At 37.2% G+C, this 19,163-nt stretch overlaps 1 protein-coding gene across 1 annotated transcript in view; it reads right to left on the reverse strand.

The window, feature by feature from the left end:
* The window catches only part of LOC136879108 (uncharacterized), a 113,757-nt gene that overhangs the window by 74,918 nt on the left and 19,676 nt on the right, over nucleotides 1-19,163 (reverse strand). Inside the window, exon 2 of the mRNA XM_067152854.2 lies at nucleotides 14,052-14,191. Within this exon, the coding sequence (XP_067008955.2) occupies nucleotides 14,052-14,191 (140 nt within the window). The remainder of the gene's footprint in view (nucleotides 1-14,051; nucleotides 14,192-19,163) is intronic.

Here is a 19,163-nt window from a genome sequence, read left to right on the forward strand (position 1 = left end):
AAACTGAGATCTTATTGACCAAATATTCTGTAAGCACTACATGAAGATGTAAAACATTATTTTGAGTTCTGCGAATGGTTTCTTATCCAACATGAAGCTGATATTGACATTGAAAAAACAACCCTAGTGACTGATTAAGCCAAATTTAAGTTAAATGGCTGAGTGAACTAGCACAGTTGTGTTTACTTGGATAGTGAAATCCATATGAAAATATCTCAAAAGAATTGAATATTTTTGGTGTGTTTGGGCTGGCATTTGGTGAAGAGGTGTCATAGGACCATTCTTTTTTTAATGGAACAATTACCAGCAATCAGTATCTTCAGATATTACAAGAGGCAATTACTCTAGGACTTTAAAACAGTCATTCGTGAAAACTGATAAAAATCGTGAGTTACGTTTTTGCCATCTGTGAATCAGAGTCTAAATGTTGTCAATTGTGTATTGAGAAACAGGACCTCTGTTTTGAATGATTTCTGTAAATGAATATATAATTAAATGTAAGGAACTGTTTGGGAAAATAAATTTTTGCCCACCCTGAAGATATGCCTTAACACCCTAACTACAATAATTTTCAATAACTGCTGATCTGCATCTAGGACCATCACCCAGAAGGTACGTTCTGTATCAGTTGTTTACCCGGTACTTTATTAAATGATTTGAAAGAAGTTAGAAATTTATCCAGCATCTCCCTTGGTAATTATTCCGATCCCTAAGTCTTCCTTACTCAAAGTATTCCCAGTAAAAAAAGTTTGCAACATTTTTGTAACAGAACTCTTTTGTTGGAAATCACCCAGAACTAATAATTCTGATTTTCTTTGGATCATTTCTAGTTCTCAAATAAGATAATTCTGGTTTAGATCCAATACACAAGAACCCTACTCTCAATGGGGTCTTACTAGTGACTTAATATGCTCTCTCCTTTACATATTTACTACAACCTCTAAATACCATCATAACCATATGAAGAGATCTGTAACCTTTAATGCACATAGGTTTTTTGGCTCATTTTATTAAAATAAATAAATATGATAACTGGATTCAAGCCACTTATATTTCATGAGACAAAAAAAGCTGAGATCTCTAGCAAATTACATTGGCCCATCAGGGCATGTGAAGGTCTGCTTTCAACAGTGAGCATAGAAATTCTTCAAAGAACGTGGAAGTCATGACCATATCATCTACAAACCCCTACTAAATGGATTCAGGGATTGTTGAGCTGTGCTGTGGTGGTTGGGAAGGAAGTTACTGATTCACTGCCCTCTGCCAACAGTTTCTGGAGTGGTCATACCGTGCCATGGCGGTGTTATGCATGTGTTTCTGGAGTACAGGTCTCCATGTATTTGATAACTTGAAGACCAAGCAAGTTGGCCATGCGGTTAGGGGCGCGCAGCTGTGTGCTTGTATCCGGGAGATGGTGGGTTCAAACCCCACTGTCGGCAGCCGTGAAGATGATTTTCTGTGGTTTCCCATTTTCTCATCAGGCAAATGCTGGAACTGTACCTTAATTAAGGCCATGGCCACTTCCTTCCCATTCCTAGCCCTTTCCTATCCCATCATTGCCATAAGACCTATCTGTGTCGGTGCGACATAAAGCAAATTGTAAAAAAAGAAAGAGTTGACAACTTGAAGCCATCTTCCCTGTTGAAGTTATTTGGGCACAGCTCTCACAAGCTGAGTATAGAAATCTTTTACAGGTGTGATGACCCTTGCCTGGTCAAAGAGGATTTGATGATCTGTACTGTAGAAGTGTTCTGCTATGGCAGACTGGTTTATAGCATTTTTTGTGGAGGATGAAAGAGTGGCATTCTTGACTGACCTAATGTGTTCTTTCACCCTGATGCTAACAAGCCTTACTCTTATGCCAATATATGAACGATCACAATCACATGGAACTTCATAGACACCAGTGTTTCAAGAGGTGGAGTTTCTTTGACTAGTCAAAACAAGGATTTTATAATCCATTTGAGTTTCCGGTCTGTGGTAAAAACTGGAATTATATTGTATTTCCTAAGAATGCACCCTATTCTGTCAGTGATACCTGCCACATAAGGAAGGAATACCTTTTTCTCTTTTCTGTAGTCCTGGTTTGTGCTATCCCTGTTAGGCTCGTTGATCTTCACAGCTTGTGCATGTCTCCTGATGTATAGCCATTTTTTCTTTATGGATGTTGTCTCTTAATGCACTCACCCTAGTAAATAACGTTCGAAGGAGAGCTGCTTTTTGGCAGGGGTGGTGGTGTGAGGACTTATGAAACTATCTAGTTTCTTGTACACTGCATGGCCTAGTATGCCATCATTCTTCTTGTACATTAGTACATCAAGAAAAGGTCATTTACCTTCATTTTCTATTTCCATTGTGAACTTGATCTTCCTGTTAGTAGAATTTAGATGGTCCAAAATTCATTTAAAGTTTCTCTTCTATGTAGCCAGACTTAAAATGCGTCATCTATGTTGACCATAGAAGCACTGAGGATTCAGTGGCACTGTTGTTAAGGCAGCAGACTCAACGTTCTCCATAAAAATGTTTGCAGCCACTGGTGACAGAAGTGACCCTGTTGCTGCTCCTTCTCTCTGTTTATGATAATCCCCTTTGTAGTAGAAGTAAGTAGATTTTAAACAAACTGCTGCCAAATTGAGCCAGCTCCGCAGTGTAGGAGTAGCATGCCTGCCTCTTACCTGGAGGCCCCGGGGTTTGATTCCCAGCCAGGTCAGGGATTTTTACCTGCATCTGAGGGTTGGTTCGAGGTCCACTCAGCCTACGTGATTACAATTGAGGAGCTATCTGATGGTGAGATAGCGGGCCCAGTCTATAAAGTCAAGAATAACGGCTGACAGAATCCGTCGTGCTGACCACATGACACTTCGTAATCTGTAAGCTTTCGGGCTGAGCAGCAGTGTTTTGAATCTTTAATGTGATGTTCTGTCTTCCCTGTTTCTGGCTGTAACAGTGATGAAATATAGTGGGCTAACTCATGTGTCGCAGAACCAATGTCACTCATGATTGGTCTTAGTGGTGTGTCATTCTTGTATACTTCGGGAAGGCCACAAATAACTCGAGATACCAGGTCTGAATTTAGTAAGGTCATCATATGCTCTATTTAGTAATGTCATCTGCAAGTGTTCTGGAAATGTTGAGCTCTTAACAAGTTGAGTGATTTGTGTATTAATTATTTTTAGTGGTATTCCTTACCAGGGCCGGATTAAGGGGGGGGCTAAAGGGGCTGCAGCCCCGGGCCCCACGTACCAAGGGGCCCTGGCCCTTGACCAAACCTAAAATTGTATAAAAAGGCCTGCTGCTTCACCTCCGTGCATATATATGAATATTTACGCTCTCAAAATATCGAACACGCACTCTTCCTTCCTTCCTTCCTTCCTTCCTTCCTTCCTTCCTTCCTCCCTTCCTTCCTTCCTTCCTTCCTTCTTATCAGCTGTCCGCGTTAGTATTTCATCACTGCTAGAATCAATTACCGCCCGGAGACACAAATCCTCGCTACTTACGCACTGTAATTATTGTAAAGGTTACTGTTGCCGAAAATTTAAATCTGGCAGCTTCCGAGTACGGGCAGAGGGGGAAGGGGGGAAAAGAGGTCTAGGAAGTGAGCGGGAGGGGACAAGGGAAGCATGGTGGAATGCGCATGCTATACTATATGTTTGCATCAGGAAGAGAACTTCCAGTTCACCTCTGATTATTGAACCATTCGTAAGTTACAACTGTAATATTCTTGTAAAATGGATAGAAAATATCCTTGTGGTGGCAAAAAATGTAAGTTCTATTTTGTATGTCGATTTGATAGTGATGATGAGACAAATGTAAAATATGTTTTGGCATTATGAAATATTATCATGTAAAATAGAGAAAAAATGTAGTCTGTTTCAACACTTCCCAATTCATCAATTTAAGTGGAAGTAGTTCTATAACGACTTCAGTATGCTAGTCTTACGTGATGTTACGAAGAAGGGGCCCCACATTTTTAAATAGCCCTGGGTCCCCAAACACCTTAATCCGGCACTGTTCCTTACTTTCTTATATATTTCTTCTTCTTGTAGGTTCTCTGGGATGCAGGGCTCTAGAGCCTGCAAACACAATATAAAAACCATGTTTGGCACCATCACTAAAATTACTAACAGTCTGGGTAAAACCAAGGACAAATTGTCCCCACTTTTACATCCTGGGCTATATAAAATTCCCTGTACTTGCAGCAAGGTATACATTGGCCAAATATGCCAGCCCATTGATACTCGTATCAAGGAACAAGAACGTAATATTCATTTCAACCAGCCAGACAAATCAGCAATAGCTAAGCACACTCTATCATCGGGTCATGATGTCATGTTCCAAGTTGCTCAAGCTCTTACTTACACTACACACTACAGGTCCAGGATTATACAGGAAGCTGTGGAAATGCATAGAAATCCTAATAATTCCAACAGGAACACTGGCTATCAATTAAGTAATACCTGGTTGCCAGCCATTAAGGATTTATGTAGGTAGTTCCTTTCCCTGTCCCTTGACTATTGTTATTTCATTTTGGTGTTGTCCAAATTCATACTTTCCTCATCGCCTGATGTTTCATTCCAGGCTTGTGTCAATGTCATACTACAATTTATTAAAATTCGTATCCACCTTATTCAATACATTAAAATGTTGTTAAGATGAAATTACAACATATATTTTATCAGAACTAGTTTCAACGCCTTACTTTGCATCATCATCAGCTGAAATACATTCTAGGAAATATTTGGCAAACATATAAGTTTATCTACGTCACATAAAACAAATTTTAAAAACATATTGATGATTTAAAAACATGTTGGAATTAAACTATTTCAAGTCCATATTATCTAAGACTTGCAAGTATTAAACTAAGACTTCTACGAGAAAACCGGATGGAAATCAAAGACAACAAAAGCTTAGGAAAAGGACACGAGTAAGGAAAGCGGATATAAACATGGCGACATGGAATGTAAGAACAATGTTGAAACCGGGAAAAATGCAAGAAATTGTAAATGAAACAAAAAGATTTGGATACGACTTAGTAGCGATTCAGGAAATAAGATGGAAAGGGCAAGGATGTATTGAAAAGAAAGATTATAACCTCTATTACAGTGGGCCGGAAGAAAGAACAGGACAGTTCTGTACGGGATTTATAGTATATGGGAAATTGAAGAAGAGTGTAATAGAATTTGAACCGATCTCAGATAGAATATGTAAGCTTCGGATTAAGGGGAAGTTTAGGAACATAACTGTTATATCAGCACATGCACCAATTGAAGATGCAGATGAGGAAAGGAAGGAACAATTTTATGATGAGTTAGTACAAACCGTTGAAGAGGGACCAAGATATGATATGACTATTATTTTAGGAGATTTTAATGCCAAAGTGGGAAAGGAAGAGTGTATGAGACCAATAGCCGGGAAATATACACTACATGATGAATCAAATGAGAATGGTTTTTACTTGGGACAGTTTGCAACTACGAGTGGTCTTATAATTAAAAGCACCTGCTTTGATCATAAGAAAATACATAAAGGAACGTGGAAGATGCCAGGAAACAATGTGGTAAATCAAATAGATCATGTACTAGTGACAACGAGGCATGCAGCATCAATTATTGACGTAAGGACATGCAGAGGGCCAAACTGTGATTCTGATCATTATTTAGTAAAAGCAATAGTGAGGCAAAAATTGGCAATAGGACAGAGGAGACAACCTATGGAAAGAAAGAAATGGAATTTGGAAAAACTACAACAACCAGAAGGAAAACAAGAATTCCAGTCAAAAATGAATAATACTTTACAGACGATTGGACAAGTTTCTGGAATAAAGGAAAGGTGGGCAAAAGTTCAAAAGTGCATACAAAATGCGGCACAAAAAACACTGGGTATAGCCAAAAAGAAAAGAAATATTTGGTTCGATATGGAGTGTGAGGAAGCGATTGGAAAGAAGAATGCAGCAAGAGCAAAAATGTTACAGAGAGATACAAGGTCAAATAGGGAAAATTATGAGAAATGCAGACGTGAAGTTAATAACGTCTGTAAGAAGAAGAAAAGAGAGATGATTAAGAAGAAACTGGAGAGTATAGAGACACAAAGGTTACAGAAGAGGACAAAGGAATTCTATAATGAAATTAATTATTTCAGGAAAGGGTATAAGCCAAGATTGAATGGCTGTAAGAATAAAGAAGGTAAGCTATTACAGAATGAAGAGGAAATAAGTGAAAGATGGACCAAATATTTCCGAGAGCTCCTTAACAAGGAAAGAGAAGATGTGGAAGAAAGTGAACGGCATATGGAGCAGAATGGACCAGAACAATGGATAAATGCCCCCACATTGAAAGATGTAGAAAATGCTATTGCAAAATTAAATAACCATAAAGCAGCAGGAGAAGACGGAATAACAAGTGAACTGATTAAAAATAGTAGCAAAGAAATGCTAGGAGAGATACATGAACTGATTATTAAGATTTGGGAGGAAGAACGGATACCTGATGAGTGGAATACAGGAATAATTTTCCCAATATATAAGAAGGGAAATAAGTATGAATGCACTAATTATAGGGGAATCACACTACTGAATATCATCTATAAAGTATTTTCAAATATCCTATTACAATATCTGACTCCATATGCTGAAGAAAGATTGGATGAAGTACAGTGTGGCTTCAGGCGAAATAGGAGCACAGTAGATCAAATATTCGTGGTACGTCAAACGATGGAAAAATGCTATGAGCATAATATAGATCTACATATGTTGTTTGTAGATTTTAGACAAGCATTTGACAGTATATACAAGGATAAGCTATATGAATACATGGAGACAATAGGAATACCACAGAAACTGATTAGGATGTTCAGAATCACTTTAGGAGAAGTAAGGGCAAAGGTGATGGTGGATGGAAGGATTGGAAATGAGTTTGCTCTTAATACAGGAGTCATACAAGGTGATGCACTCTCAGCTACTTTGTTTAATCTGGCAATTAACCAAGTCCTTGAAAAAATAATGGATACAGGAAATATTGTATATAAATCTAAACAAATTTGTGCATATGCAGATGATGTAGTGTTAATGGCCAGGAATGATAGATATTTGAAGGAAATGTTTCTTGAAATGGAGGAAGCAGGAAAACGGATGGGATTGGAGGTGAATGACAGTAAATCTAAGTATATGCATGTGACTGTTATAGAGGGCAGAAGAAGTCAAGATAATCTGACAATAAACGGCCATAATTTTGAGAATGTACGAAGTTTTGAGTATTTGGGAACCATGTTGACAAATAATAATAGAATAAGTGAGGAGATACATCGTAGAATAATAGCTGGAAACAGGGCCTATTATGCTAATCTTATATTATTTAAATCTCGTCTATTGTCTAAACTTACAAAATTCAAAATATATAAGACCCTTAGTAGACCTGTAGTGACATATGGCTCAGAAGCCTGGAACCTTTTAGTTGATGACGCAAATAAATTAAAGATATTTGAAAGAAAGATTATTAGACGAATATATGGCCCAATTCAAGACCAGAATGGTTGGAGGATAAGGACGAATGCTGAAATACAAAACATATTAGACCAGGAGGATATAGTTAGATTTATTAAGGCACAGACATTGCGATGGCTTGGCCATGTGGAAAGAATGGAGGAAGATCAAATGCCAAGAAAAGGAGTTAAATCCCGAGTAGACAAAAGACGGCGACAAGGAAGGCCCCGTAATAGATGGAGCGATGAAGTTGAAGCTGACTTAAGGGCAATGAACATCCGCCCATGGAGACCAGCCGCTCAGGATCGAAGTAGATGGCAGACTATCGTAGAAGAGGCCAAGGCTCACACAGGGCTGTAGCACCGGACAAGTAAGTAAGTAATTAATGAAAACAAAAATTCCACCTAATCGATACTTTCTCTTTTATTTAGCCTTAGGCTATTTAAGCAGACATTAAAATTAAATTCAGAACATGTTTCGAATGCTTTGCATTCATCATCAGCTGTTTACAATAAGCATAAGTAAAAATAGCTAAGAACGATCTCACAATTTACTTTAAAACCTTAAAAACAAGTGTTAGTCGTGCGCATGTGGGTGGATGGGGAGGGGGGGCGTTGGGAGGGGAGGTTGCATTGAAGGCGATTGTTAGGTGGACTATAACTTATTATTAAAAACTTAATATTAAAAACACTGATTGGGCTAAAACTTATAGTTTCACTATGAGTCTTGTGAGTTTATCTATAAAATCATTGATTGTGGAAACTTGTAGATCCTTTGATGAAGTATTTCTGTAGAACAGTTTGTAAAAAGTTTGTCTTCTTAAGACGGCATCCAGTTGTTTTCACGTCTCTTGTCACTTGTTAGGTGGAGAGGTGTGGCTTGTTTTGATGAAAGAGGTTTACTATTTGATGCTTAAGAGACTTGTTAAAAATGGATCGTCTGTATCACGACCTGTAACCGGCAGAAAAAGGTTGCGTCAATAAGTTTGATTGTCTGAAAACGTGACGATTAATAAGGCTATTGGTGTTAGAAAGTATAGAGATATAAACTTACCCTTGTCTTGTGTGTTTACATTTACTTCCCGTGCTACGGGAGTGGGTTTAATCCAGCTGCCTTCGATCTTGTATTGTAGCGGTGTACTGTGGTCTGTGAGCTAACCTGGTTAGGAGGGAGGGGGAGCGAGGACGTGTCGTCATTTACTGTATCGGGCAGGGAGGTGGCTTCTGCCTGTGACGTATCGGCCTCGTGATTACTTGGTGTGTTCGTTGGGTGTATTTGTTTCCTTCGTAGTGACTCCATGTATCTCAATATGCATTCGAATAAGGGGTTTCTCTGCTGGTTTATTTCATTCAAGTTCTTGTCCCTATTAAATGACTTGTCTAAGAATATGTGAATGCTTTCTAGATTGTTCATTAATCTTCCCTTGTTCAGTCTGTTGAGAATTACGAGGTCTTGTTTAATGTCTGTAAATTTATGGCCTGTTTCACTCATGTGTGCTCCCATTGCAGAGAACCTTCTGTGTTTCTCTGCATTGATGTGTTCTAAGTACCTTATTGTGAAATTGCGTCCTGATTGCCTTATGTATGTGGCCTTGCACTGATTGCATATCAGTTTGTAAATACCTGAATCCTGGAAGCGCTCTTTACTATTCCTATTGACCATATTATGGTTAAAAAACTTGTGTCTCATGTTGTTGTTCGTTGAGAACGCTATTTTGATATCATGCTTCTTAAATAGATTAGTAATTGCGTAGATGTTGGGGTTGTTGAAGGTAAACCTCAAGTACTTTTTTGTTTGCTCTGACTGTTTTATTAAGCTTGTTTGCAATTGGTGTTTGCGTTTAGCAATTAATCCGTTGATGGTTTTTAAATTAAAACCGTTAATGAGGGCCTGCTGTTGTATAAAGGCTAGTTCTTTATTTCTCTCTTTGTTATTTAACGGGATTTCAAAAGCTCTATTGATAAAGCTGTGGTACGCTGATTTTTTCTGTGAATCGGGGTGTAGAGAGTTGTTGTGAATCGTAGTTGGGGTGAATGTAGGTTTTCTATAAATTCCAAAGTGAAATTGGTTGTCTTTTTTAGTTGTGGTAACGTCTAGAAAATTGATCGAATCATTATTTTCTTCTTCAACAGTGAACTGTATATTAGGATCTAAGGTGTTCAACGTGTGCAAAATGCTGGAACTATCATTATGATCCTTGTCAATTATAGCATAGGTGTCATCAACATAGCGTACCCACAAATCAAGCCCTTTAATACGGTCTATGATATAGGAATGTTCCAGGTAATCTACATATATGTTTGCTAGAATGCCTGAGGCTGGAGCGCCCATGGGGAGGCTATCTTGCTGATAAATCTTGCTGTTAAATGAAAAATAGTTCTGACTAAGTACAAATTTAAGGATTACCATAAACTCTTCTATTTCGGGTATGCTTATCCTTTTGTGTTCTAGTAGGTTGGTTTTTATGATTTTAATAGTCTTCTCTATGGGGATATTGGTGTACATATCTTTTATATCGAAAGAACATATTGCGTGAGAGGATTTGAGTTATTGACGCAACCTTTTTCTGCCGGTTACAGGTCGTGATACAGACGATCCATTTTTAACAAGTCTCTTAAACATCAAATAGTAAACCTCTTTCATCAAAACAAGCCACACCTCTCCACCTAACAAGTGACAAGAGACGTGAAAACAACCGGATGCCATCTTAAGAAGACAAACATTTTACAAACTGTTCTACAGAAATACTTCATCAAAGGATCTACAAGTTTCCACGATCAATGATTTTATAGATAAACTCACAAGACTCATAGTGAAACTATAATTTTTAGCCCAATCAGTGTTTTTAATATTAAGTTTTTAATAATAAGTTATAGTCCACTTAACAATCGCCTTCAATGCAACCTCCACTCCCAACCCCCACCCACCCACATGCACACGACTAACACTTGTTTTTAAGGTTTTAAAGTAAATTGTGAGATTGTTCTTAGCTATTTTTACCTATGCTTATTGTAAACAGCTGATGATCAATGTAAAGCATTCAAAACATGTTCTGAATTTAATTTTAATGTCTGTTTAAATAGCCTAAAGCTAAATAAAAGAGAAAGTATCGATTAGGTGGAATTTTTGTTTTCATTAATTATTTGGATCTTTAATACAATCGATAAAAATCGGTATCTGATATCGATTACAGCAAATGGCGTTATGGTCGTAGCAACAATGATCATGTAGCAAGACCGGTCTTCAAATACAGCAGTGTGCATTATATTCTTTGGCAGTGCGAGTTTGCTACTGATGAAACTTAATCGGCAAATGTCCAGCATTTAATTATAAAAATGCTGAATACTAAAGTCAGAACAGCTTTTTTGTGGGCCGAGGAATACAACAGTGAGGAGTTCTATGTATTTGATGCTGAAAAAAAAAATACTAATGTGTAAATACTGTAATGCTTGTATTAAGTGGAAACGAAAGGACACGTGTGATAAACACTGCAGGGAATCAGAAACACATAAAAAGAAGAAGAATGAAGCAAATGAACACAATTCTAAGCAGCAAATAACAATCAAAGATACTCTACACATTACAAAGAAGTTGAAAGGTGATAGAGAGAAATTTGTAGTAGACACAACGAAATCATTCATGCAAGCTAACATTCCTCTTGAGAAATTGGATAATCCTGGCATGAGGGAGTGGATGAACAAGTATATAAAAGGTAAGAAAGATAATTCTGTCTTTATTGTAAAATATGACCATATTTGTAGGCCTGTTGTAAATAAATCACCGGGTTGAGTAGTAATAATTTTATTGTTTTTACGTCCCACTGACTACTTCTATGGTTTTCGGAAACCCAAAGATGTTGGAGTTCTTTTACGTATCGGTAAATCTACTGACACGGGGCTGACGTATATGAGCATTTTCAAATGATACTGGACTGAGCCAGGATCGAACCTGCCAACTTGGGTTCAGAGAGCCAGTGCCTTAACCGTCTGAGCTACTCAACCCCGGCCGGGTTATTTGAAGGTGCTCGACTACGATGGACCCATCTCGATAGATTCACCGGCACGTAAGAGAACTTCCGCGGGACAAAATTTTGGCACCTCGGTATCTCTGAAAACCGTACAAGTTGTCAGTGTACATAAAACTAAGACATTAGTACCAGTGTTATAGTATTAATGGTATTCCTGTATTCATTTCTATACTTTTTTCTACAGGTGCTGGTGATCTTCCACAGGCAAATACTTGCTGCCAAAATTACATCCAACTTGTTAAAGCAGAATATGAAGAGGAAGTGAAAGAAGCTGTGAGAAATAGAAAACAGATAATTCACTGTGATGAAACTACCAATCGGAAAGGGGAAGCAATTTTCATAATTCTGTTCCATATTCTTCCTTCTTCAAAGTTATATGATGGCTCAGTGAAAATTTTGGAGAATGTGGATTTGTAAGAATGTTGTCAATCTATAAACAATGCAATTGTGAAGTACTCTGTAGACTACAGTGATGTTGTCGGCATATCCTCTGACAGTGTTCCATATATGACAAAGTGTGTGCATACTCTGAAAGGTTTAATTTCAGATGGTCATGTGCAGTGCTGGACCTTCAGACTAGATATCATAATCAAGCTTGTGCCCAGCTACTTCACAAGTCTGAGTAAGTGTGTAAGTATGACTAAGAAAGTATTGAAAAATACCCAGAAGTGCAAGCATAGATATTTGAAATTCCTTCGGGTGAAACACAATCGCGGTGAGAAGACAGTCAAACTTTTCCCGATGCTCATCATATTAACCCACAGGGGATCCTGGCTCGATTCAGCTGTCTATATACAAGAATATCTCTGTGATCCGATTGAGTACCTTAAAAAGTTAGATGATGTCAGTGACGCTGTAAGATATTTCAAGGCTCTAACCAGCAATGAGCAGAAGGCTATATTGTGTGAAGCTACCTGTGCTAAGGAACACTGGACCTCTGTATCTCAGTTTGTAACAGTGCTAGAAGGATCACACTATCCAACTACCCACAAACTCCCCCACTAAACTAGACATTATAGTTGGAGGGTTTGATTTAGTCAAAATGTTAGTTTTAGAAGAAGAGACAACTGTTGCCCACAAACTCCCCCCCTAAACTAGACATTATAGTTGGAGAGTTTGAGCCCCCCTAAACTAGACATTATAGTTGGAGGGTTTGATTTAGTCAAAAAGTTAGTTTTAGAAGAAGAGACAACTATTGCCCTGAACCAGCTTTCAGGAGAAAGAAAAGATAGAGAAGAGAGAAAAAACAAGAATTTGGCGAGAAAATGCATAGAAAAGCTGAAAAAAAAATGATCAAACAGGATCCAGCAAGGGAAATATTTCAAGCCACTGCGGCACTATTTTATCTTCCGAATATGCTCAGCAATGAAGTAAACTTGACTCTCATGGACAGTGTGAAGAGCATTCCTATTCTTGCTAACATATTCACAAACAGTTTCTTCCAGGGCTATATGGCTTTGCAAAATGCTGCAAAAGCACATCTGGGTGAGGAGAGGAAAGAAGACCTTGTTAAAGAAGTTTTAGGAGGCTTGATAAAAGACCACAGTGAATTTGCATTCAAATGTTTGCAAGCATTATGGTTTCCGATGTCTAATGTGGACAGCGAGAGAGGCTTCTCTGCTTACACAAAGATACTTTCTGACTGTCATACAACTCTGCATGCTGATAATGTTGAAATCATGCTTAGTCTGTACTTTGGAGACAAGTAATACAACATGTAAAAATATGTAGCTATGTATAAATTCACATTACAGGGCAGATTACCTAACTTTATTTTGAGGTATCAGTGATTTATGTATTTGTTTCTATAACATTTGTATATTTGGTTGTTATAAGATTTAATAACATGATTATATTATCTCTTATATTATATAGAGGATTTCACAAGAAGCATCAATCAGTATAACAGTATATTTCACAAAATACCTACCGAAATAGCGTTAGTTTTAACATCGAAATCAACAGTTTTATTTCACCAAAAAATTAGGCCCTTAAAGATTAGTGAATGCATGCACTGTACAATAAAAATGAATAAAAGGATTGCAATGGCAAAGAAAGGTGTCAGTAGGAAGAGGGAAATACTCTGCAGGCTGTTGAATTAAAATTTGAGAAAGAGGTTTTGTGAAGTGTTAAGTCTGGAGTGCTGTATTATATGGTGCAGAGACTTGGGAGGGAGTGAAATGGGAAAACAGGGCAAGCAATGAAGAAGTTATGTGAAGAGTTGGAGTAAATGGTCCATGATTCAAATGATTAGAAAGAGAAAAATTAATTGGATTGGGTGTTGTTTGAAAGGGAATACTTGCAGAAAAATGGAATAGAAGGAATGAAAAATGGTAAAAGAGGAAGAGGAAGATATTAAATGCTGGACAACAACAAGTGAAAGAACTGCAGTGAAATGAAAGGCACTGGGATGGATAGATGGAGAAGAAAGTTTATTCCATGAAAAGAACTGCCTTCAGGCAGAAAAGCCTGGATGGCAATGATGATGATTACAGAAAATAACTTTGATTAAACAATAAGAATATTGCATATGTTCTCTCTTACTTGTACTAGTTTCACCAGAAATACTGCAAATAGGAGAAAGCAAATTGTCATTAGAGCACCTTCCATTGATGGAAATCCCATGCCTTTATCTGTTCGACTCTGTCTGTTTTCTGGTGTCCAGATCCTTTTGATGTAGATTTCTGTAAAATGAAGCATTAGTTTATCACAATCCAAGGCAGTAAATGTGTGTACAGAATAATAGTATATTATTAAAGAGAAGTTCAATAACCTTGACATTAGGAGAATAATATATGAAACAGGGAAAGAAAAGGAAAAAGTACACTTAATATATGGGCAATATTTCTTGCAAATCAAAGTTCTTTAGGGAAAATTTGAATTAACCATTTTTAAGCTCATAAACTATTAGAGCACATACATAGGAGCAATGAGGCACTGTATATTTGTAATAAGATATTGTACCATTTTTTAGAAGTAGTTTAAATTCATTTCAACAGAAATATGTTCTAACTGCACTGTACACAATCGTTTGGTAAACTTACAGGTATACCGGATGTCCCAAAAGTCACTTGACCAAGAAATTGAAAAATGACAATTATAAAACCAAGAAACAACACTAATTGAATTAATTTCACTATTATTTAAATTGTTGAAAACTTACAACATAAAGGAGCTGCTCAAAATTTTTCCCATTTATTTCCATACATTTTTCACAATGTTGTTTTATTATTTATTTATACTGTTTATGCCCACATTGGAGCACCAAAATTGAACCTTATACAACAAAGTCTTCAAAGAATAAGTTCAGCTTTTAACACTTGACAACATACTGCTTACATTTTAGTGATACTCTTGTGTACTTGTTATTTAGAATCCGTTTTTATTCTCTATTTTAAATTTGATCTTTGGTCATTTTCAATTCATCTAAATCCATTTGTATTTATTTAAACCATGTGTTTTTTGTTTTACTATCCAAAAGAAATAAAAAAGGTGTTTCAAGAGTCTAGTATTTGGTGAGCGGTATATGTGTCCAAAGAAAGCAATCGTCCATTTTTGCATTGTGTCAATGATCGATTCACTTTCCTTGTAAAGTACCGTACCGAATTTGGCAAAAGTTTCCACTGGCCATCAATCTGGTGTTTTTTATTAATAACTGTTCAAAGAATTCTTCTATCAATTTTCTGCAGTTTGTCTGTTGTTGATTGGGTATTCACTTTAAATAATGTTTCACTTGCATATGTTACTTCTGGATTAACGACGGAGTAATAATGTCGAAATTTAGCATTAATCTAAAGAGACTATTTCTTATAATTCAGCCAGGTAATTTGTTGTGCTCGTCTCAATTTTGAGTTCTACTATCTATGGATGCTTTTTCGTTAGCATTCCAAGTTATAATCTTACCAAGATATTTAAATTAGTCTACAACCTTTATTTTCTGAGTATTATTTAACATAATATGTGAAGTGTCAACTTGAAAAGATGGCATAATTTCTGTTTTCTCAAAAGAAATTTTCAACCCAACCTTCGCTGCTAATCGTTCCAATTCTTCTACTTGAAATTTAGCTTCTTCAATACTATATCATCAGCAAATGCGAGACCATTTAGTTGAATATTTCTTCTAATCTTAACAGTCAGTGGACATATCTTATTCCATTCAGGCATAATTCTTTCCAGCACATGATTAAACAACAACGAGGATAATCTATCTCCCTGTTGAAGACCAGTATGATTCTCAAATGGCTCAGAGATTACATTTCTGAACCTAACTCTAGATTTTATATTTCTAAAAGTGACTGCAATAAGGTTAACAAGTTTCTGATGTAAACCAAATTCAGTAAGGATATGCAATAATGATTCACAATAAAAAACATCACAATAAGCTTTTTGGAAATCAACAAAAGTGATTACTAAATTTTTGCTCCTATTCCTTTGATATTTTATAATCCATTTGAGACTGATAATTTGATCTGGACAAAACCACCCTGATATTCACCAAATTCGCTGTCAAGTTGTTCATGAATTCTAGATTATAAAATCTTAGAAAAAAAATCTTATAAGTGATATCCAGCAAAGAAATTACCCGATAATTACTAGGATCTGATCTATTGATTTTTTTGTGTAGTGGGTGTATAATGGCAACATTCCATTCTTCAGGCAATTTTTCGGTATTCCATATGTCAATGAGATGTTTCCCGGTATGTGAATTCCGAACAGTCTGTGCATTTTCATTCTTCCAAAGTTCCGCTACTAGTTGATTCTCTCGCGCTGATTTAACATTTTTAAGTGAATCAATAGCTGCATGCACTTCATCATAAACTGGTGGTATGATCTTTTCTAGAGGTGTTTTATTTCTGGGATACAGATCAAATTCTAAATAATCTTCTGGTTCACCACTATTAAGTAGTATTTTGAAGTATTCAGCCAAAATTATTTCATTGTCATAATCATTATTGGCCACCCTTCTGTTCGTATCCTTCATCAGAAGAGTAGGGGGAGTATAATTTGTTTGGTATTGTTTAAATGTCTTATAATAGTCTCTTGTTTTATCGCAATTGAAAGCTTCATCAATAGATTTTAATGTTTCCTTCTGATGGTTTCTTCTAACCCTTCTGATTTCTTTGACCGTTAATCATCTAGCATTGATTAATTCTTTCCTAGAACTTTCATTTTTTTATTGCTGGTCATTCAACCAAGCTTTATGCCAGCATAGTATTGCTATATCACACTTTTCATTCCACCATGCATGTTTTTTTTACATTTTTTAATGGGAGCAGCTTCTTCTGCTAAGGCTTTTAATTTGTTAGCAGTGGTCTCCAAGTTGTCACTTAAAAGTGTTATGGATTTCTCAAAGTATACTGGATTATTAATGACTGAACTAGGATCATACATTCTTTTCCTGATTAATTTTTGTGGTTTATTTTTCCTTTTAGGAGTTAATTTGATTTTAATATTTGAGAACGTTTACATTAAAAATTTATTTATGAAATTTATGATCCATGGCCACATGATCTATCCGAGACTCACCTAACTTAACATTAGGACATTTCCAAGTCAAATTTTTACAGAAGTTTTTGTTATTGTTTAGTGCTTCACATTCTTCTTCAATGATTTTTCTCAGATGTTGCAAATTTGTAGGCCTTTGCAAAAAACATTATTTCTCAAAATTCTCTACACTGCAGAGTCTAATGGTTTTTGATCACATCACTTATGGGGCCAATCAGTTGTGCCAAGCCTTCCAATCCACTCATCAAAGTTCCTGTCCAGACATTCCCTTACTAGTAAACTGTAATGGGGTTAAGCACCATCTTATTATCCAATTAAATTTGTATTCTCACACAGAGGATGATTTTGTAGCTCAAGTGAAAAACCTACGTCCTGTAACATGTTCAGATATGAACCACCAGTTACAGTGCTTTCGAAAAAGTATGGACCAGCAATCCCACAACTCCATACAACAGCTCACACAATTATGCCTGGAGCATTTAGTTCTTGCTGAAGTACCTTGCACCAATTTGTATCACTTCAGCATATGATTGACATCAGAGACTGGCTTGTGCAAGTGAGGAGCGAGGTTGCTTTGTACAGTGCATGCCGGGAACATGGTTGGTATCGAGCAGTACCACTCCACGATTGGGAGATGGCAGCTAAAACAGAGGAAGGAGGCCAAGAATGGACTGGCAATAAGAGAAGAGGAGGTGAAATGGGGTGAAGCGGTTCTGGTAGCAGCAGTGTTAGCAGTGCTTCTGGTCATTGGGGGGGTGGAATTAAACCCAGGCCCAAATACCAGTGGCACATTCAGCATGGAAGATTTGGCAGCACTTATGGTGGTAGTGAAGGAAGTGATACAAGAACATTGTCACTGGGATAAGTTGCAAGAAATAAAGGACATGATGGAAGAGCAGAGAAAGGAGATAGGGAACATGAAGAAATGGTTAGAAACTAAGATTGAGGAATTGAATAAAAAAGTGTGCAACAATGAGAAAGAAATAGAGTTATTAAGAGGGAAGGTGAAACATCTAGAAGAGGAGGTGTTGATGATGAAGAAGGAAGCAGAGGAGTACAGGCAGGAGAGAATGAAGATAGCCATATTTATATATGGTGTGGAAGAAGGTGAGAAGGAAGGAAAGATTGATTTAATCTATAAGGTGGTAGATGTCATACGGGATAGGATGAAGATAAATTTCAGTGAAGTGGACACAGACGATGTGGAGAGAGTGGGCAAAGTGAAAGGACGAAGACCAATTAGGGTGCAATTTTTTCTCTACCCTAATGGCAGAAATTGTGCTAAGAAACGGCAGTTACTTGCAGGGTCAGAAAGTATGGTTGAGGAGGGACATGGGAAAAGAAGGTGTGGAAAATATGAAGATTCTGAATAGGCAGCAAGGGCTAAAAGCCCGCATAAGAGGTCAGAGACTAGTGGTGACAAACAGGAGATGGGTTAGGGAGCACCCAGTGGCGAAGCTGAAAGAAATGGACGAACACGTCAGTTCTGAGGGGGGAGTGATGGCAGTGCAAGATGGAAGGCAGGAAGCAGAAACAACTAGGGGTGAAGTGGAGAAAGGAGTGGAGATCAACCCAGGTGGAAGTGGAAAATGCAATGTGGGTACAGAAGAGCAGAGCAGTGAAGGGGCGAATGAGGGTGAGCTGCAAGAACTGGCGGGTGCAGTGTGTAGTGGTTTAGGAAGCAAGAAAGAACATGAGAAATGTGATTGGCAAAAAGGTAAAGATGTTATGAACAGAGGAAGAAGTAGGAGCCTAAAAGACTTGTGTGGTAAAGTGTGCAAGGGGGTGGAGGATACGGAGGGCATGGAACAGCAAAGAATGTTAAGAAAAGGAGGTGTCAAAACAGGGAATGAGGGGGTGAGAGCTACAAAGAGGAAGAATAAGGGAGGAAATTTAGAAGGGAGGGAGGATATAATAATATTGAAAATGGGATGTGTGAATATAGAGGGGATAAGAAACAAAATAGGAAATTAAAAGGTTAGTAGTAGAAAGTTTCAATGTTGTGGCACTCTTGGAGATGTGGTTGGAAGAAGGGAAAGAGATTTCATGGCAGGGGTTTGCGATTAAATATAAATATAGAAGAAAGGAGAGGAATGGTAGTATTAATTAAAGAAGAGATTAGTGAACTAGTAGAAGATATCAAGACATATA

This window comes from Anabrus simplex, chromosome 1, assembly GCF_040414725.1.
Source record: "Anabrus simplex isolate iqAnaSimp1 chromosome 1, ASM4041472v1, whole genome shotgun sequence".
Lineage (NCBI taxonomy): Eukaryota > Metazoa > Arthropoda > Insecta > Orthoptera > Tettigoniidae > Anabrus > Anabrus simplex.